The sequence below is a fragment of the Heptranchias perlo genome, chromosome 19 (assembly GCF_035084215.1).
Source record: "Heptranchias perlo isolate sHepPer1 chromosome 19, sHepPer1.hap1, whole genome shotgun sequence".
Taxonomy (NCBI): domain Eukaryota; kingdom Metazoa; phylum Chordata; class Chondrichthyes; order Hexanchiformes; family Hexanchidae; genus Heptranchias; species Heptranchias perlo.
Window position 1 is genome coordinate 13,192,523 of NC_090343.1, and position 22,046 is coordinate 13,214,568.

At 41.4% G+C, this 22,046-nt stretch overlaps 1 protein-coding gene and 1 long non-coding RNA gene across 5 annotated transcripts in view; one reads left to right on the top strand and one right to left on the bottom strand.

Moving 5' to 3' along the window:
* The window catches only part of LOC137335168 (eyes absent homolog 1-like), a 213,686-nt gene that overhangs the window by 95,303 nt on the left and 96,337 nt on the right, over positions 1 to 22,046 (bottom strand). For all 4 annotated transcript variants that reach the window (XM_068000348.1, XM_068000346.1, XM_068000344.1 and 1 more), the window contains exons 3-6: positions 13,878 to 13,943; positions 10,242 to 10,308; positions 7,554 to 7,696; positions 5,373 to 5,495 (exon numbers count right to left, since the gene is read on the bottom strand). In XM_068000348.1, coding sequence (XP_067856449.1) covers positions 5,373 to 5,495; positions 7,554 to 7,696; positions 10,242 to 10,308; positions 13,878 to 13,943 — 399 coding nt within the window. The remainder of the gene's footprint in view (positions 1 to 5,372; positions 5,496 to 7,553; positions 7,697 to 10,241; positions 10,309 to 13,877; positions 13,944 to 22,046) is intronic.
* LOC137335169 (uncharacterized) overlaps positions 1 to 22,046 on the top strand; it is a 202,937-nt gene that overhangs the window by 76,268 nt on the left and 104,623 nt on the right. The gene's annotated exons all lie outside the window — the stretch shown is intronic.

The following is a 22,046-nucleotide window of genomic DNA, read 5'->3' on the forward strand; positions in this document are numbered from 1 at the left end:
TCTATATCTGTAATTTCCAAAGTAGTTAACCAAACTAAAATTAACTATTTTTGCTCGGAGTCTATTCCACATTCAGTCTATTTTGCAAAAAACATCTTTCTATAATATATATAAAAATTTATGTCCACATGGAATTCCCGTCTGCAAAGCCTTACTGCTGGTTGTGACACTTTTGTCATATTTTTTGATCAACTTTTTCCATATGTCCACATTTAGAATGGAAACTGCCTATGTAAGTTGTCCACTTTGCACCTCCATGACCGTGCCAGTAATCATAACCTGAGTGAATAAGTCAGCATCAAATTAATGCACTCTCTCCTCTATGCCTGTAATCTCTATGAGTAACAAAGCACTATGCCAGTGTACAATCTATTTTAATACAATAATTGCAAAGTTCACACAATCTCCCTACTCTTTCCTAACACCATGCTTTTCCTGGGTGCCTACAAGTACCTTTCTATTACCTATTCTACTGCTCCTTCTAAGTGCTACCTGAGAGCCAGAATCACAGGAAGTGACTGACTCCTCATGCTGTACAGAAGAGTCATGGAACTGAGGTGGCCTTCATCTCATGTCAGCTTGCTCCTGGCAGTATGATAAAAACATTGGCCGGACATGCAGTGAAGTTATGTGAGAGTGAAGTGAGAGAGTCAAACATTGTTCTCCTTTTACCTGGTTGTTCCCCAGTCTGCTGCTGAAGTGTACAGGCTGAACAGTGTTGTTAAAGGCTGTACATGAGTTCCCATGCTTATACCTGTTTTACACGGGCTTTATGCTAATACTTACTCCAATGGGTATGCAAATGAGCAGATACAGGAAACCTGTGTAACTCCATCTACAGGTCACTGGCGGGCACGGCACATTTTTAAAGTGCAATAGCAGTGCACCTCACTTCAAGGATATCTCCCCTCCTCGCCATGAATTTCCCTCATATGTGGGTTTGGTGTCTTCAACAAGTTTCATAATATTATATTGGAAGTGACCCCCCCCCCCTTCCAGTTCAGCTATGAACGAACCCAGAACTCTGTGTAACTCCACTAGTCACTGCTTCTGACCTCCCAATCAGAGGCTTTATGGTGCATCATCACTTTCTGTTTTCCATTGCTAGGCCAGTTTTCAATCCAGCTAACTGATTTTCCATTAATTGTATCAGCCTTAATTTGATATAAAAAGCCTCACATGTGGAACTTTATTAAGTGTCTTCTGAAAATCCCCAGGTGCAAAGGTGAGGAAAAAGAGGTTGGTACACCGGGTCTCCACCCCTTTTATTCCTGGGATTTCTGGGGGTTTCCCTGATGACCAGAGTAGAGCTTGCAACTGCAATAGGTGCAGGACAAACATACTCATTTAAATGATACAGGAGGGGGCATTCCTAAAGATTGGCCTCATTTTCCTATGGATTGGTCTGTCTGGTGGCGAGACACAGGTGCACCTGAAGAAGATGTGGGTGGGCCTTGTGCCAGTGACGCCCCACCCCCCACACTCAGATAGGATGGTGTGTAGGGGGCCAGGAAATGAGGCTGGAAGATAAGTGGCTCACTTTTTTTTTGGCAGGACCGTGGGTTCTCCAACAGCAATCAGATGGCCCCAGTGCCTGCAGCTGCACTTCCATTACCACCTCTGTTTCCTGACACAAGACCCTGCCAGGGGGCCGGGAATGGGTCAATTCCATGTCAATGGCCTGGCCCATCAAACTCGAGCGAAGCCCGGCCTAGACAGCCGCAGTGGCAGTACGGGTTGAGAAAGCAGTTAAAAAAGCGTACAGGAATGGATCCTGGGCTTTATAAATAGAGGCATAGAGTACAAAAGCAAGGAAGTTATGTTGAACGTTTATAAAACACTGGTTCGGCCACAACTGGAGTATTGTGTTCAATTCTGGGCACCGCACTTCAGGAAGGATGTGAAGGCCTTAGAGAGGGTGCAGAAAAGATTTACTAGAATGGTTCCAGGGATGAGGGACTTCAGTTATGTGGATAGACTGGAGAAACTGGGGTTGTTCTTCTTAGAGCAGAGAAGGTTGAGAGGAGATTGGATAGAAGTGTTCAAAATCACGAAGGGTTTAGATAAAGTAAATAAAGAGAAACTGTTCCCATTGGCGGAAGGGCAGAGAACCAGAGCCACAGATTTAAGGTGATTGGCAAAGGAACAAAGGCGACGTGAGGAAAATCATTTTTACGCAGCGAGTCGTTATGATCTGCAATGCGCTGCCGGAAAGGGTGGTGGAAGCAGTTTCAATCATGGCTTTCAAAAAGGAATTGGATAAATACTTGAAGGGAAAAAATTTGCAGGGCTACGGGGAAAGAGCGGGGGAATGGGACTAACTGGATTGCTCTTACAAAGAAATGGCATGGGCTCGATGGGCCGAATGGCCTCCTTCTGTGCTGTAACCATTCTATGATTCTAGTGCATTTCAGATGTGCTGTGCTTGTTCAGTGCCCGGGCAGAGAGGAGCTAGGACAATTGGCCCCATATCTCTTAGATAGCTCATGTCCACTAAGGCATTATTTCCTCAAAGCATAATCCATTGCTTTTCAAAACATGCTGACTCCAATTTACGGCTTCCACATTTTTTAGATGAAGATTGATAGAGCTGATCTCTGCCAGGGCAGCAGTTATGACAGCATCAGGTTTGGAGGTGACGTTCTGTATAATCAAAGCTCCCACCAGCACTCACTGTTCATAGAGATGCCAACTTGCTGAATTTTAGAAAGTAGGAGAATCGGCTGGATTTTCCTGAGAAAATCAGAGTTTCCGTATTAAAATGAGGCATGTTGGCATCTCAGGGTTTAGGCTAGTAGGTAAGGGATGGCCACTTGGACAAGGTATTGGCGGGCAAACAGCATTTAGATTTATTTGCTCAATGAATCCTTAAATGGCTGTGGAACAAAGAATGCTAAATTGACTTTTTAAGTGCCTTGGGACGTTTTACTATGTTAAAGGCGCTATATAAATGCAAGCTGTTGTTGTTGTTGTTGTTGTTGTTGTTGTTTTGGTCCCCAGTTCATATTCATGCTGATCCAACAAAATTCCTCATGGTAACATACAATATCTTGGAAAACTATTTGTGTATTTATTAGGCTTCAGTTATCTTGTCAATTCTATTAAATGACCTTAATCCATTAAGCAATTTGGCTAAAATGCTTGGAAAAGTATTAGCAAAACAGAAGTGTAATTAGTGCTGCTGTAAAATGACTACTGGATAAGTGTCCTGCCGTGTTTCAACAGCTGGGAGAAGTATGCACTGTAGATGTTATCAGTTAATGATTCTAAATCTAACACCATTTCATGAAAGCTGTTTTTGAAAATAATGAGGATGGATTCTTTTCAGATAAGGTATTTCCTGTGTTTTTGAGTGCATGTTTCATGGGTGAGGGGGTGGAGAGAGTGGGGGGGTGGGGAAAGAGAGAGAATCAGGCTGAGGGTAAGAGACACCACATTGGCTGGAATTTCCTTAGAGCTGCTCCCGATCCACTGCCGTAAATTCCAACAAGGTTATAGTGGCAGAACGGGAACAGCTCCGAGAAATTGCGCAGCCATTGTGAGAGAGAGGGGGGAAGGGAGGGGGAGAAGAAATATTTGTGGGTGGCAAAAAGTAATGGAGAGAAAGTAAGATTTTTGAATCTTAAGAAAATGATTGATTCTATTGTGTATTAATCACTTATTAATTAGTGAGTGTTAATTATATCATGTGATTTATATCAATTAGTGTTAATTGTATTCAGGTGGTGTGTGTCAATTGGGGACTCTCTTGTATCCTTTTTATATGAGAGCTTATCTAGGGTGTGGGTGTGTGTGTGTAAGGGGAATCTCTGTGAATAAAGGCTTGGAAGCAACTGAAGACCGGGCTCTAGTATTCTATCCTTCACTACTTGGCTATCCAATTTGTAACAGTGAGTAGTGAGAGATGCCTATTTTAAATGTTTGCAAATAGTGGTGAAATAGTTCATTTTTTTGTAATGACTCTTACTGTAATGTACTGTAAGAGAAGTATAGCTATTGTCCTATAAAAACGGTTACAGACATTTTTATGGCTATAATGTAATGCAGAGCAGTGCAGGAAATTTACATTTACATACATTGCTTTGCACTGAGCTGAGCTTTAAATCCCGTATCTCATTCGTCATTGAGGCCACCTATTTCCACCTGAGATATTGCCCATCTTTGCCCTTATCTCAACCCACTGTCACTGAAAACTTCATCCATTGCCTTTGACTTCTCTAATGCTATTCTCATCTTGAGTTTCGTCTTAAATAAACTTCAACTCATTCAAAACTCTGCTGCCTGCACCCTATCACTCCTGTCCTCACCAACCTCCATTGGCTCCCATTTCCCAATGCATTGAATTCAAACACTGGCCTGATTTAAAGATTTCTGCATGGTCATAGTATTATAGTAGGTACAACAGAGGAGAAGGCCATTTGCCCCATCGTGCCTGTTCTGGCTCTTTGAAAGAGCTATCCAACTAGTCCCATTCCCCTGCTCCCTCCCCATAGCCCTGCAACTTTTTTCCCTTCAAATATTTATCCAATTCCCCTTTGAAAGTCACTGTTGAATCTGCTTCCACCATCCCTTCAGGCAGCGCATTCCAGATCATTACAACTCGCTGCGTTAAAAAAAATGTTTTCTCATGTCACCTCTGGCTCTTTTGACGACTCTCTCCTCCAGCCGGATGCTGGTGCGTGTCCTTTGCTCATCTGTCTCTGGCTGTCTTTGCATCCTTCCTTCTTTCATTCTACCTTGAGTAGCAGAGCTTTTAGTAATCTTTTCCACTCTCTAAAATGCTCACCTTGATACCTCTCTTGCCTCCTTCAAAAGCTTCCTCAACACCCACCTCATTACCCATACCTTGAGTCACCTCCCCTAGCATAAGATAGTCACTAATAAATGCAATAAAGAATTCAGGAGAAACTTCTTTACCTAGAGAGTGGTTAGAATGTGGAATTTGCTCCCACATGGAATGGTTGAGGCGAATAGCATAGATGCATTTAAGGGGAAGCTTGATAAGTACATGAGGGAGAAAGGAATAGAAGGATATGCAGATAGGGTCAGATGAAGTAAGGAGGGAGTAGGCTCGTGTGGAGCATAAACACCAGCTTGGACCAGTTGAGCTGAATGACCTGCTTCTGTGCTGTAAATTCTATGTAATTCTTCCACTACTGTTTGGCATCTGTTCTCACCTGTCTGAAATATCAGGGGATATTTTACAATGATGAAGGAGCCAAATAAATGTAAGTTGTTGTTGTTGTTGATCCATGCTTATCGTCTCTGTGAACAATGTTATGGACCATTATCCCGTTATCACTAAAAAGTCAACACAAATTCCTGAACAAATTAGTAATGGAAAAGCATGTTTAGTCCTAGCTGATACTGACCGTGCATCTGGTAGCTGTAAGGTGCCTGGCCTGGCGAAGGTGTACTGAAACTGGTACCATAGCCTAGAAATCCTGTCTGCCCTGGTGAGTGCGCCTGGCTCAGACCATCTTCTGTCTTGATGCCTGATGGAAAGGTACATTATTACTTCAGGAAGGTGTGAACTGAACTGAATGCATGTTAATGTGCATCCACTCACAAATACGCCTTGAAACACTCTCTTAATTAACTCTTTCAAAATCAGACCCTTTAGGCTGCCATTTATAAATCTTACAAGATACTATTAGAAATTCCGTAACCTGCGATGCAATGAAGTCATCGAGAAGTACGTTGCGAAGAAAACAAACACTACTGAGAAGTTGAAAATAATTGTGTATCCTGTAGACAGTACACACTGCAGCCACGGTGTGCCGGCAGTGGAGGGAGTGGACATTTAAGGTGGTGGATCAGGTGCTGATCAAGCAGGCTGAATTCTGATCGAGATGATGAATTCCTTGGTTCTCCTGTAAAGTGCGTCACCTGACGACTGCACGAAGGTAGTGCCACCTGGCTGATATGCGGAGATCGTCCATGACCACCTGAAACGAGCCTGTCCCATAACAGTTGAGTGTGGGGATCACCTTCAAAGCTGCAGTGAGTGCAGTCCAGGCAAATGTGTGTGGCTGCGGATCTTCATGCAGTAGGTGATAGAGCTGCCCTCATGCTTATTTTGTGAAGTGCACTCCCCATATACACATCTCCCCATTAAGATCCTCAGATAACTGGTGCTGCCTGTATATTCTATAGGGAGGGTAATATCTGATGGGCTACATCCTCCTTAAATGCTCCCTGACTCTCCTTTGCTCCATCCTGTGTTGCTGCTCCTCCTCCATGATAATGGCAGATAAAGGTGTGCCCATATGGAATGCCAGACCTGCTCCTGAGATGTCCTTAGTTGGGTAGGGGAGGTGGGTGGTAAAAATTTGCCAGTAGCCTGACCTGGTCAGAAGCAAGGAGAAGCAAGTCCAGCTGTGTGTAGGCAGAATGTCAAAAAAAAGTCACTGCACAAAGTGTTTCCCAGCTGCAGAAATCGTTAATGAAACTCTCTGCACTTTTCAGGCTCACAAACTCCTCACTTCTGTCTGCCTCAGCTGAAGCTGACAGCAACTGCATCTTATAATTCTCAGTCTGAGTTACCCTGAGTGCATTGTGAATGTACGAGCAGGAATCTTGGACCTGCATAACCACTGGCACCTTATTATAACACATGTAGAGGAGGGCACCCAGGACTTGGCAGGTGGATCGCAGGAAGGGCCAAAAAGTATGAGGAAGCCCAGGTGGGAGCAATTTTATAATGGAAAACTGGTGGAACTGGCTTCTGCCCAATTTTACTGCCACAAAAGGGCACTTGCCTCAATTATGCACTGGTAATACACAACTCTATTCCTGGATTCTAATGTTTACCTTCCAGATCTCAGAGTTTGAGGCCTGCCTTTCACCTGAATCTGCCAGCCTCAGTTTTGTAATTTTTAATATGAGCCACACTAAGCAGGCCAGATATGGGCATCAAAGTTGGCTGTACATTGTGTCCTTGCTGCTAGCCATGAGGTGATATTACTTTCCTTGAGAAATTTCCTCTGAAGAAGTGGTCTATATAGGCTGTGAAATCACTCTTGCTGCTTGGTGAGGGAAGTTGCAAATTGTCTGACGTGTGCGAATTCCTGGCTCCAGGACAGAAAAAAAATACAGTAAGCCGATCTCTCTAATTTAACTGTTTAATTGTTGAAACTTTAAAGTCTGATGGTTGAAGTGTGACGTCTAGAGTGTAATGGACGATCTCAAAAACTTTCAGATAAATAGATATGTAATTCTTCAAATTCAGTCTGCATATGATACATTTACTTATCTGCAATTTTATTTCCAGTTTTCAATCCTCAAAACACTCATCCATTGCCAAGGACTGTATGAAATAAAAGAATGGTGAGGATCATAATGAAATAGTGACATCACTTCAGGGTTTACTTCTATTGTATAAGTGACCCTTCCACACATTGATTTTATGAATTGAAGTATTTGGTGGGTCAAATGCATCATGAAATACTTTTTCATATGTGCTTTATTTTCATTGAGGAGGCTGACCATAAGTTATTTGTAACAAATGCGCAGATCTGCTTGAAGCATTCTGTTTGACCAATTGTACTCACTGTAAGAAGGTAATCCGTAGGGTTGACCTGGTGGCGGATAACTAGTGTAAGCAGCAGCTTGCTGAATCCCCGCGGTGTACTGTGCTTGTCCGTAGGCCGCCATGGTGTGGAAGGAGGGTGTAGGAATAATGTGTGGATATGATCTGATTAGGATAAATAAAAGATAAATAAATCAACCCGGTATCCATTACATGTGCCTGTAAATTATTTATATTTTGAAAAGTACATTAGAGCAATTAGATTGTTGGTCGATAGAAAGGAAGGTTTTCATTGGGTGATTGGGGTATTTACTGCATGACAGAACAACAGCTACTAATGACGGGAAATAAAAAGACTAACAAGAAGAAGTGGAAAATACATTTATTTCTCGACAATCAAAGAAAGTACCTAGATCCATAACCTAGAGCTAGTAATGAACTCAGGCGTGTGCTTTTATGTAAGGTTTAGTAGGCCAAAGTTTCCTTTAGCACATAACAAATCATCCCTAGTGTGCTAACCTCCACATTTAAGTGTGCACCTTCTTATTCATTATTGCCTAACTCAAACACCGATGAGATGACATTAAGTGATCCTTGGAGAGTCTGATTTTGATTCCAGAAAATTCTACCAGGCAATAAATATTACACTCTAAGGCCTGGAGTGGCAATACAAGGAATGGACTCAAAGGATGGATAAGTGATGCAACAAGGAATGGATTTAGCCTGGACCATGGGGGCGGGGAAGGGGATCAACACTGCATGGAATGGACTAACAGATATAGGAGGGGGAATTAGATTACAAGGATTGAACTTGGACTGGAATGGGGATTAAAATGAAAAACAAATTCACAATGGAGGGAGAGTTGGAATGACAACACAGAATGCACTAAAAATGACACTAAAAATAGACTTGGCATGGAGTGAAAGTAGCACTTTTAAGAAACAGACACAAATTAAAGGCTAGGGACGATGAAAATGTCAGTTGTAACATAACACTGAAAAATATTGCATTTTGTAAGGGGACGGGAGACATGTGACGATGACAAAAACAAAGTATTTTTGACTAAGATTTAGCATGGTATTGGCTTCTTTAATCCTGTCACATTACGTAAGGGGTTGAAAAGCAGCTGCATTCACAGGAAAGTATGTCCTAGCTCATTTTGAGATGTATGTTACGGATTAAGGTCACTTTGTCTCAGCGAGGTCTATGAGAGAGGGACCAAGCCATTTAATTTAAATACAAATTGCAGGACTTGTTCAAATATTTGGGGTTTTTTTGTAAAATGAAACAAAATTGTTCGGTCCTTGTCATTTTCTGGAAAGTGTAGGGTATATTTTGCGAGGCCCCCTCATTGTCGGTGGGGCCTCGGATACAGCCAGCACATATCAGAAAATCATGGGCAGCACGGTCCTGCCAGCAGGAAGTGGAGGCTCGTAAAATTTACCCTTATTTCTCAGCCTGGTTAGTTCAAATTGGAGAGTCTGCCTGAAGACTTTGTTTAGTAATAGTTAGGCCAAATAGCTTCTGTAGATGATGAGAAAAGGAAAAGAGGGGCCACATAAGAATATATAGTTAGCTCAGCAGTCACATTTATTTTTTATTTTCTATGTAATTAAGGAGATAGACAAGTTTAATGAGTACTGTCACATCTATGTTGTGTCATGGCTACTGATCACCTTTTTTTAAAACTGCTTAACGAACTTCTTTGGCAGTATAAGCCTACGTTACAGTCTGGTGTGGTGTTTTTCTACGGCCTTCCAAAATCAAGGAAGATCACTTAAATCCGAACAAAGTGAAGATGGCTGTCTGTTCAATCTCTGGATGTCCTACAGATTTAGCTAGATATCTGGACAAGTGCAAGCACTTTCTGGGACACAGAGGGCAAAGGCTCCCTTACTGGAGTGATAAATGAAGCTAAACCCACCTCCCCTCAAAAAAAAAATCTGGAGTAAAAGCCCATAAAATCTACCAGTGACAGCCACTTTATAACCTAATTAGTCAAGATGCTAAATAATCCCCTGTCATTGGTGACAGCTGGACTAATTTTCACAAATTGCAGACTGAGTTTCCAATTGGCCTTCTAATCTTAACAGGTCAGTTGTTGAAGGACTGCCCAGGATAAAAGCTTCAGATCTCAAACAGACTGCTGATAAAAATTACTGTGGTTTTAAAAAAAACATTTGACCAGCCAAAAATCTTTATTCAGAAAATAGAATGCAGCTGTCTATTTAAATAAGTAATTGAAAAACAATTCATTTAAGTTCTGTTGGCCTAAGAATAACAGGGAGTTTCAGAAAGATGGAGACCATCCATAGTGCCAGAATACGAATATAATGTGGTAAATTCTCATCTTCACCACCTAGCAATGGAAATCAGGTGGGTTCTACAATGGGCAGGCTATCTGCTCTGCTAGGTTACTGCCCAGACAGTGGAGATGAAAATTTACCCCAGTGTATCCCAGTCATACTGTGTGAGCTCTGTAATTCTTACTTTCAGTAGATATGCTCATATAATATATCACTTAACTCTATTTTTATTTATTAAAATCTAAAGTGGTTCATTACTTAATGGGTCATATAATAGGAGCTATGTAATTACTGTGACTTTTTAGCAACAAATGCACCAACAGAAACAAATAAAATAGACAAGGCATAAAATAACAACTAAATACCTAAATTAAAACAAAACATTATTTTAAAAAACACTTACTTTGATGTATAAATCTGGGATGAAAACTGGTGTGGTTGTCTCTTACTGAAAATATCACTGCTATTAGCTGTAGGATGTAAAAAAAAGATTTAAAAAATGCAACTAAATGCAGAATAACATCTTGAGGGTGCATTATCAGACCCCTGGAATATCCTACTTATGGCATTGAACATAGTTCACTTGTACCAATTTATGGTCATTGTCTCAAGTCATGTCCCACAGGGCTTCAAAATGTGCTTTGTTTACACTAAATGCTAATTAATCTGGTAAAGAATTAGTTACAGTTAATTAGGTAGAAAGGTAAAACAATGGGTTTAATATTGCATTATATTCCTTTGGGATCTGGTTCCTGTTCAGCCATAGGTAGTAGATCACCTGTTATGTAGTGTTGGTTTAGAATGCATATACTTTGAAAATCATTTTCATTTTCAAGGAAAAATTGTTTTAGTAATTAGAAAGTGATGTGCAGTTTTATTGTTTAATCATAGAAATTACATCTCATGTGTGGTGTAAGAATAGGGTTTAATATAAATGACCAGGACAATTACAGGCTGTGGATAATCAGGAAAATTTTGGATTTTTTTTAACTTCCTTACTCTAGATTACTTCAGCACTTGTATCTTCGATCATTCTCACAGGTTAGTCCCAACTCCTCAAACCTTTAAGAGTGTCTTTACCTTATGATCTGGGTAAGCTTTTGTAACTTGCCTGAGTAGATAAGCAGCAAACCCTGTTTGGTAATTGCTGTTAGGTACCTGACTATCTTATGTCTCAATAAGATTCCACATCAGTCTTCCAAAGTGGTAAAGGATCGCAATAAGCAATGAATAATTAGGATGAATTGAGGATAGAGAGATAGAGAGAATTACAAACAAAGGATAATTGGGAAATTGCAGCGATGGATTATGGAGGGAGAATTAAAGAAGATGCGTGGTTGATGGAGAATTACCGCTGACTAATGCAGTCCTGTGTTGGTTCTTGGATAGTTATAGCAAAATTGTAGGAAAATAACTGAAGTCCTGATATAAAAATATGGGCGAAGATTTGTTCTAGTTCATCAAATGATAAACCTGTTCGTAAAGGATGTATTTACGATTTTACTACACATAGCACACGGAGGAAATCTTCCGCCACAGAAATTACAACATAGATGTCAACTCTTGAGTATTTGAATCGATCCATATGTCAGCTTGTTACAGTTTCACAAGAAAAATCTGTGTTTTTCACTGGGTTGTCAATATCAATCAGATCAATTGTAGGGTTGGATTGAAGATTGCCAGAACCAATTGGATCAGTGGGAGGTTGGGACTACGGCCTACACAAACCAATTATTCAGACATTGCTTTCTTCCACTGTCGGTTGTACATAAACTTGAATTTGAAGCTTTGAGAACTTAAATCTTAAAATTACCTGTTTATTTTAAATGAATTAATGATTCAGTTAAATAATGGATAGATCAATGTCATGTGAATATGTTGAGTGTTAATCTGTTATTATGAACAGCACTTCAACAGCACCTCCCAAACCTGTGACCTCCACGACCCAGTAGGACAAGGGCAGCAGGTGCATGGGAACACCATCACCTCCAGGTTACACAACATCCTGACTTGGACATATATCGCCGTTCCTTCATCGTCACTGGGTCAAAATCTTGGAACTCCCTACCTAACAGCACTGTGGGAGCACCTTCACCATATGGACTGCAGCAGTTCAAGAAGGCGGCTCACCACCACCTTCGCAAAGCCAGTAAACGTCCACATCCCAAGAATGAAATTTTAAAAAATATATATTTCTAGCCTAGCGTATTGTCAGGTTTTAAAAATTGAAAATGTTTGAAATGCACAGTGGGTTGATCAATATTTAAAGAAGCAATGACAGGTTAACATTTGATGTGATGCTTCATCAGAACTCGCTTCTAAGGTTTTGTTTGATTGATAGTGACTCACTCTTATCCATGCAGAAGCTACTTAAGAATAAAAATTGTTTATTTAAAATAGTTAATTCTGCGTACCCTTAATCCAAGTAATTGCCCACCTGTCTCTGGGTTGCCAAGGAATCTGGGACAAATGCAATAGTGAGCCATTTTATCTTGCGAATGTAGAATGCACTGCCCGTTAGGATTACTGTAGATGCATGTTATAAAAGGCTTCCTTTCACATATTAACATGATGAGTCTGTGGTTAAATTGTGAATGAAAGGATCTGGTCCCTGTACAATTCTATTGAAGTCCATATAATAATTTTTACTTTCATATTTAAAATATCTGTAACTCTGAGGATAAATTATTTTTGGCTTGTAAGGCAGTAGGCTCCAAAATGAGGGAAAATGTGCCATATAAATTGGCAGGACATATTCCAGATTTAGAAAATTAATTTTGCCCTTCAGTAATTTCTAAATCTGCCAAAGCTTAAGTTATGACAAGTTCAGTTTTCACTGCACTTTTAATGTAACTTCACGGCTTAACATGTGATAAAGCCTATATTCAGGGTTGTTTTTGAGCTGTTGGTAAGTTTTTGCTAGTTTTCTGGATTGGCATGTATGTTTCAATAATTTCTTGTTGATGTTTCAGTGTAATCGTTTAATAACTACACAGAAATATTCTTCAGTGGCTGTACCAGATGATTCATTGAAGAACACTATTCTCCAAGCCCACGTCCACTGTCATTTTCAATTCACACCAACTTCTTACGGTCAAAGGGAATGATGGGGAGCTATGGATGTCAGTCAGGAAGGCGACCATTGGAAAAGTCTTTGTTTTCCACTTCTGCGCCCAGCGATAATGCTAAGTTCTCTTGAATAAAATATGGTGGGGATCAATGGCATGTGTTAGGTAACCCTAGCAGTTCAGTAATTGCAGCTTCAGTATCACCTTCACCAGGTGAAAGATTGGAACATAAGGCACTGTGATAAACAAAGGTTGTCACCAGTGACTGTGAAGTATGGAACGTTTTTTGTGAAAATGTAGGATGCCTAACTTGTAGGCACTAAATTATGATGGTCTTCACACTTATCTTTCAAAAAGCTGCCAATGCAAAACATTATTTACTCCACTGTACATGGCACAAATATAGAATGATGAGATGAGTACATTTAGAGTCCCAAAATGCATATTGATAGAGTGGGATTCCATTCTGATTAATACTGTACCTAAGAGCTGGACAACTATGGAGAGGCCAGCTCACTGTTAAAACTACAGAACAGCATTCCTGTTACATAAGTGTGGATTCACCATAAACAAAGAAAAGCCTTTCTGCTGTGTGACTGCTGAGGGGCCTGCAACTGTGAAGAGGTTCTTCCACTTTGTAAATTCAGAGAAGACTTGCCACTATATGTACAAAGAGAGGCCTCTCTGCTGCCTAACTGCAGAAAGATCTGCCCAAGTTGTGCAGGAGTGCAAAACACTTTCCTGTTTCCTGCTGCATAATTATAGAGGGACCTTCCTGATGCATAAGTGTGGCAAGGTGTACAGCCTTGTGACTGAAGAGGCCAATCTGATGTATAAATGTAGAGAGACCTGCTTACTACACAAATGAAGAGGTCTAAATCCAAAGACATTAGTCTGGTCAGATTTACTGCATCGCATCACAAATTGAACAAATGCAAATTAAAACTCCAGGATTAACACAGTAAACTTACCTGAATTGGAGAAGTGTTCTAAAGCTGTTGTGGCAATTTCACTGCTGCTCATTGACTCTGATTTGTCTTAAAAAAAAGATACATTGAATAAATAGTTGTGAATATGACTGTGAAACAACAAAATCTAAAGAGAAAAAATGAAGGAAGTTTTCACTTTAAAATAATAACTTCTACTTCCTCCACTTAAAACAAGTTGGGCTAGAATTCCTCACAAATGAAATATAAAAAATTGGTTCTTCAAAGCCACATCCTGATCAGATTCTTTTCTGATCCCCACATTCCACTCTTTCATCATGTTTTTCCTGTATCTAGTGTTTGGTTTTCCTCTTTATTTCTCTACAATTTGATGGCAGTGAAAAGGGAAAGTATTCTGTGTAAAAGGAAAGTAGTAATCAAAGACGTGTCTTTAATTTATTTTTCTCACCCTTCATTGTTCTCTTTGTGTCAATTCAGTTTCTCTTGGTTGTCCTCTCAATCTGCTTGCTTTTCTTTTATTTCTCCGTGATTTTTTTTTTGCTTTCATCTTCTCTTATTCCCTGCCAATTTTCTTAGGGTAAATTTTACGATTTAGCACACCTAACGCAAAGCTTTATGCAATGGGATTGTATATTGGAAATTTAGGCACAGAGACCAGTAAGTCTGATCCAAAACTAACACAATTTGCCATCCATAATGGACAGAAAGTCATGTGCGCTGTGAATTGGCAGTGCTGACTTCTGTGCCCAAGTTTCCAATACACACTCCCATCGCGTGAAGCTCTTTGCTGTACCATAAAACTATCTTCAATTTTCTTCCTCTTTTGTTTTTGTTTCTCCCCTTTAAGTTTTGTTAAAACACCTCACACCATTACTGTTTCTCTTCCCCGTCCCCCTTCCCTCCCATTTGTCTCCCTCTGCTGTTACTGCTTTTCTCTTCCTTTACTGTGTCTCTGCTCTTGACTCTACATGCTCCAAGGTGGCCACATCTAGCTTAATGTCATATTTCCATTTGCTTTCTTAGACTGTACTGACTTAGAGGTATCCTGCACTTTGTAAGGTTGAAAGCAAGCCTGACTGACTTCAGAATGTCCTGCAGCAGTTGAGACTGGAGCACAACAGTGAAGGCAGGTGAATTCATAAACTGAGGCAAGTATTCAGGTTACAGAAAGTCAATTCACCTGAGCTTAGTTTGTAATGTGTGTTTGTATCGGTTGTTATATTAGATTGACAATTTAGCAGAATATACTCCAAATTATAGCATTTTCATTTACAGTCCAAAAAGAATCAAGTTCTGAGTGGGAAGACCTTGCTCTTCCAGTACTCTACTTAGCTCTGTTGTAATTACCCACGCTGGGTATTTTCTCAGGGGTTCTCCCAAACGCCACTGTAACTTCAGCGGAAGATCAGCAGTAATCCTCTGGATATGAAACCAAAGTGCAGACCTCATAGTATGTTCCAAATCATTCATGTGTTCTATGATTTGCATGGTTCATTTTTGGAGGGGTAGGAATCCTCGGAGCAGCATTAAACACCAGTAAATAGAATGATGTGGAGATGCCGGTGATGGACTGGGGTTGACAATTGTAAACAATTTTACAACACCAAGTTATAGTCCAGCAATTTTATTTTAAATTCACAAGCTTTCGGAGGCTACCTCCTTCCTCAGGTGAACGATGTGGAAATGAAATCCTCAAAATTGTTTACAATCAGTAAATAGAATGATAGAGCTTCCTACTGACAGTAAACCACTTTTTACTATGTGTTCACTATAATTATTGAACAGAGGAAAATATAATTCTTCGAGGTTTAAAAGGACAGAGATTGGGGCAGAAGGTCACAGGAATCAAAATGAAACTAAAAATTATATGCAAACATAGGCAGTGAGTTTCCGTGGTGGGGGGTTCCCCACTTATCCGTAACTTCGGCGGAAGAGCCAGGGAAACTACAAAAAAAATCAGACTAATCAATGTTTACCCCATTATTCCTGAGTTTCTGCAGTTCTTCTGCCAAAGTTACAGCAAACAAATGGGAGAACGCCTGTGAAAATTCACCCCGTAGTACTCATCATTGTCTCTCAGAAATGCCTCAAAGTGCTTCACATGCAATGAATTACTGCACTCGCTCTACATCCACTGCAGTTTCTGGAGGGCATTCCATATCTTAACAATTTAACTTAAAAAAAATCCTTCTAAACGCTCTCATCATTCTTACGGTGGTGATCTTATTTCACAACTTACAAGGGTGGGATTTAAATTCATGACCTGTGGGTTGCTCGTCCAGTAACATAACCACTAAGCTACCATACCCATGCATGATTAAATAGATTCAGCATTATTCCTTTGTTTTTGTATTCTATGCCCCTATTTATAAAACCTAGGATCCCACATGTTTCTTTGCAGCTTTATCAACATGGCTAAGGAACGCTGGGGTAGATTTTGAACTTGAAACTCGGGCATAAAACTGACGTTGCGGATGGGTCGATTATAGAAACTGCCTGATTTTTCTTCGTCATTTCCATTAAGTTCAATGGAATCGGGTGGTTTCTATAATGAGCAGTCGATCCGCAACACAAGTTTTACTGGCAGCACGTTGAAAATCAACCCCATTTATTTGTAAAATCAGCTCAGACTGCAACATCAGACAGTGCTTGGGCATCACTAATCGTAATATAAGAAAGCTTGTGAATATTGCATTGTGGAGCTGTTATGGGAGTCATAGAAGCACGACACTTTGATACTTCAATGCACTGAGTCACAAGGCAGGGTTGAAATTCCTAGAATGCCTGTTTTTCTATAATTAATGGCCTACTAACAAAAACCTGGGAATGCGTGGCTTTGAAACGTAGGCCCTGAATTTCCTTGATGTCTGTTGTGCCGTTGTTGCACCACAAAGTTATGCCGTTCACCAGCAGAGGGAGGTGCACACAAGTTTCCTGGGTTAGTTAATTTACATATGAAGTAGTGTAAGTTCTGGCGTAATTGTGTTCTAAAAGCACAGTGAGCAGCTTAGGCCCAAGCGCAGTCTCTGGAAAGACTGCAGTTTACATTAGAGTACTTAGGGACAGCAAGGGAAGGCTGCAGAGAATCATTCCTCGAGCCTTTGCATTTTATCAGGGGATCTCCTATCCTCTGGGATCTGAAGTGCCTCTTGCCAGAACCATGAGCAGTCACAGTCCAGCTGCGTCCGTGGGGCACCGTAACAGAGCGGCACCGTAACAGAGCAGCACCTTGCCAAACGGCTGTGAATTTTTCACAGGAAGACTTGCAAGCCCTCCTGGAAGAGATGGAAGACAGGAGGGACAGACTCCTGGGTGTGCCAGGCAGGAAGCCATCCAGGAGGTCAGCCTTTCCACGTGGAGGAGGGTTGGTCCTGACATTCACTGCTAACTCCCTCACACCGAGTACTGCACAGCAACGTCAGAAGAGGTTCAACGGCTTGACCAAGGTAAGGTCCAAAGCACTCTGTCCCTTTCGTCCTTACCCACCCTGGGCACCACCCTGACCACTCCCTGATGGATATTGAGCAGATCCCCTATGGCACCTTAAAAGGATCCAGTGCCAAAAACATACAGGGCAGTGGTCACTTTCATAACGACGGACAGAACAGTTCTGGCAGTGGAGTGAGCCTGAGGATCATTGCGAAGAAGGTCACACAGATGTGCAATGGCAGCCTTGGACCATTGCACCATTCTAACATAGAGCTTCTCGAAGGACCAGTGTTGCCTATAGACTTGCTGTGGACAGCAGTACCCATTGGTTGGTGTCTTCTGCCAAGCTGCTTAATCTCCTTGCCTCCATGCACTGCTGTTCCTTCTTCCCCAGAAGGATCCCATGGGGAATGCCATACCTTCAGAGTCATTCTGAGTATTGGGGGTGGACGACGACAGAGTGGTCAGAAACTGTAGGGGTGGGGCGAGACTGTAGCATGCTGGGGAGTGGAAAGTGTAAGTCTCAGTCAGCACTTCCCACAAAAGAATGGGTTGAAAAAAGGTTCTGAGAAGCCAGAAACCTGCAAGCAAAGTTTGGAGACTCTTTAAAGCGCTCAAACTCCTGACTTCTGCCTGGAACAGGTGATGGTGATGCTGGGGGGGAGGCTGCTGTGCCCGTTTTAAATGGGTCTAACTTTCTAACAGTGCCATCAGGTGAGCAGTGCTCCCATGCGGGAATTGGGCGTGTGAATCGTCAAAGCTGCCAAAGTGATTTTTAAAAACTTGCGTCTAGCGCATCATCACAGTGCATAAGTGGCGCAAAATGCTTAACATGAATTTCCTCAATCTTTTTTAGCGAAATAACGGCATAACAATAGCATAAGTGCTGAAAGTAATGAGGAAATTCAGGGCCGTACAATTTCTGAGAACGTGGTCTCATTTGTGAGTTGTTAAGAAAGAAACAGACAATCGCCGAATTTTCATTTTAATAGAATTTCATCATCAAGTTGAAACCAGTCAGTTCCACAGAAAAAATAGGGCACTAAGCCATTCTGGAAAACAAGATTACTGGGACAGTCAGGCAAACAAAGAATTTCTCAGTCAGCTCTGAACATTCTTTTATTTCCCTCCAATTATTTCAGCCAATTTCTTCTGCTCCCCTGCAAGTACTGGCTCATTGCTTGGGTGCAGTTCCATGGGGATCCAGTAGCCTTCTGTAACTTGCCCAAGTGGCCGTTATTAATGTGTGAGTCTTGACAATCATTGTTGACAGACTATTTGCTCACAGGGAGTATCACAGCTGAGCCCAATTCTCTCCTCACCTCACATCATCAGGGCTTTTCAGCAGGGGTCACTGGAGAGCAATAAACAGCTTGCTGAATTCTCCCGCCCTAACCCAGAGGTCCTGAGGTAAACGGTAGCACCCCTACTCCCACCACCTCATCTGGGGTCATCTAACAGCACAGGTCAGGGACTGTAGGTGTGACCATCCTGGTTTATGTGGCTCAGCTATTGATGTTCATTCAATTGACTAGCGCTGTTATTTTCGTGAACGGACTATTCAATCAGGCAGGCGTGTGGGGGTTGGAGTGTGCGCAGTTGGAGGTGGGAGGTCTTGTGATGAAATCTCCCAGAATACATCCAACCAGAGTTGGCAACCCCACCCAAACTTTAAGTTTTAGCCGTGGCACAGTTGGTAGCACTCTTGCCTCTGATTCAGAACGTTATGGGTTAATAGACCCACTCCAGAGACTTGAGCACAAAAATCTAAGCTGATACTCCAGTGCTGCACTGTCGGAAGTGCTGCTTTTGGATGAGACATTAAACCAAGGCTCTGTCTGCCCTCGCTGGGGAAAGTAAAGATCCCATGACACTATTTTGAAGAAGAGCAGGGGAGTTCTCCCTGGTGTCATGGCCAATATTTATTCCTCAACCAATATCACTAAAACAGATTATCTGGTCATTATCACATTGCTGTTTGTGGGACCTTGCTGTGTGCAAATTGACTGCCAGATTTCCTACATTACAACAGTAACTACACTTCAAAATTACTTCATTGGCTGTAAAGCACATTGGGACGTCTTGAGATCGTGAAAAGCGATATATAAATGCACGTTCTTTCTTTCTTTCTCTTTTCAGATTCAGGCTGCATTTACACCAACTGCAGTGGTGGTGCATAGCGAAGCCTCTTTGCACTGATGCTAGACTAATACTATGATTGCACCATCAGTATATCTGTTCTTTATCTCAATTGGTGCTTGGGCTGAACCACGGAAATAAAACCATTCTCCGCCTCAAATTTTCTGTGGGCTCGATTGCGTGGTTTAAATCTACATTCTACATGAGCTGAGACTGGGATGGGTCAGATCAATTTATCCAAACATACCTGACCTGCTGGCTGTGCAATCCACATTCAGATTTTAATCACATATTTCTAGTGGCTTAAATTCATTTTTATGAACTTTACACAACAGAATTGTTTTTGCCAAGTACCAAAAGCCTCTGATTAACCTTTAGTAACAAAGGCATAGATTGTACCTGTAAGAACTTGTTCAACAAGCTTTGCTGCCAGTAATTCTTTGAACAGATTTTAACATTCTTCTACTTCCCTTTCCTCTACAAAATAACAGAGCTAATATGCTTAAAGCACCATGTCGGTACAGGGAAAAATGTCATTAATGAATCAAACTGAGAATCGGCATAACCTGAAGCTTTTAATTAATCATCAATATACCAAAAGAAGGAAAGAACTCACATTTATATAGTGCCTTTCATGACCTCAGGACATTCCAAAGTGCTTTACAGCCAAAGAATTACTTTTGAAGTGTAGTCACTGTTGTAACATTGGAAACACGCAGCCAATTGGCACACAGCAAACTCCCACAAACAGCAATGTGACCAATGACCCGATAATCTGTTTTAGTGATGTTGGTTGAGGGATAAATATTGGCCAGGACACGGGGGAGAACTCCACTGGTCTTCTTCAAAATAGTGTATTCAGATCTTTTATGCCCACAGGAGAGGGCAGACAGGGCCTTGGTTTAACATCTAATCTGAAAGACAGCACCTCCAACAGTGAAGCACTCCCTCAGTACTGCATTGGAGTGTCAGCCTAGAAAATGTGCTCAAGTCTCTGGAGTAGGGCTTGAATCCACATTCTTCTGACTCAGAGGTGAGAGTGCTACCAACTGAGCCATGGCTGACACCTAGAAGAACCAACAATGGTTGTGTCACTAGTAACTTGTGAAACCAATGCATTTCAGGCACCTCTAAACAAAACAATTTCTCCCTCTAGGTTTGAGTCCAGCCAAGGAGAAAGAGCTTTGGACTGAGCAGAATCAGAATGATTGACACTGCTATTGATAGAGTGACATACTGCTATAAAATTATTGAGTTCTGCAGGTCTCTGCCATGATCCACAGCAGATGTAACCCCAAACTGCAAAACTTCTCTAAATGCAAACTTCAGCAGCCTTTGATATAGAAACTGGAATGGCATGGTGGGGAATAGCAGTCTTAGCTGCAAGACACAGGAATGAGACAGGACAAAAATAGACCCACTGTAATAAAAAGGAATGGGGAATGGCATTATTAACTGTAAAAAAAATAGAAGGGAGTGTGAAAATGTTAAGTCATTGCTGCCCAGGTGATGAAAACAAAAATTTACCCCACAGAAAGTAGCAATAGATTTTTTTTTGATGCTTGGCTTGAGTTATGAATTTATGAATTTGCATTCCTGGCAAATTAATGGCAGAAAATTATGGGAACAGGGTGCATACCCGAATTTCCAATGTCTGCTCCCAGTGGGAGAAACTCCACGCTGGGAACACAATATTGTAGTAATGCCCTGTACTATTTATGTGCTCATGCATAGCAAGTTCTGGGAATATTTTAGTGTCGTAACACAAAGTGGGAAACCAGCTGCTTTCAACATTGTCATTCCTCACCTTAAATGAGAAGGAAAGCACAGTTAAATAGTTTATGGGTGCATATTGGAGCAGCGTCATTCACTTACAAAGATGTAGCAGTTTGGCCTGACCTAGATGCTGACTTGGAAGCACCAAAGCTGGGAGAAGTTAGTGCTGCCATGGTGCACAGGATGTAAATACCCCTCTGACATCATTGGAGTAGCATTGGGCGGAAGTGAAGACCCAAGCTCACAGGATAGATAGAGGATATTTTATATACTAAGTATAGTCTCTCTAGGCATTCCTTCTCTTCTAATGTCTGCATCAACCTCCCTCTCTGCCTGCCAAAAAGGTAACAACAGCCAGACAATGGCTTAACGTGTACACACTGACAACCAGCTTCACATGTACATGCCAGGCACTGGCTACTTAGAACCACAGAATCTCACAGCACAGAAGGCGGCCATTCGGCCCATCGTGCCTGTGCTGGCTCTTTGAAAGAGTGTCAATAACATTATTCCTGAAACAGATAGGCTGGGTATCGATGTACTTCCCTTTCTTTGTAGATAAATGTCCTTTTTTAAATATATTTTCGTGACCAACAAACAAAATAGTGAGTGTATACAATTTTGCAATAGATGGTTTCATACATTCAGGGGCAGAGCTAAGGTCGAATGATTTGGAGGGCGGGGGGCGGGGTGATGATCGAAATCCAGATTTGGCTGACTTGGTGAAGCACAGCCATGACGACGTCCTCCAGTGCCACCTTGCCGTTCGATCAGACTCAAAATGGCAACGCAATCGTGGTCGGGAATTTAAAAGTTAAGTGAGTAAATTCTTTGCAGTCAGTTTTGGCC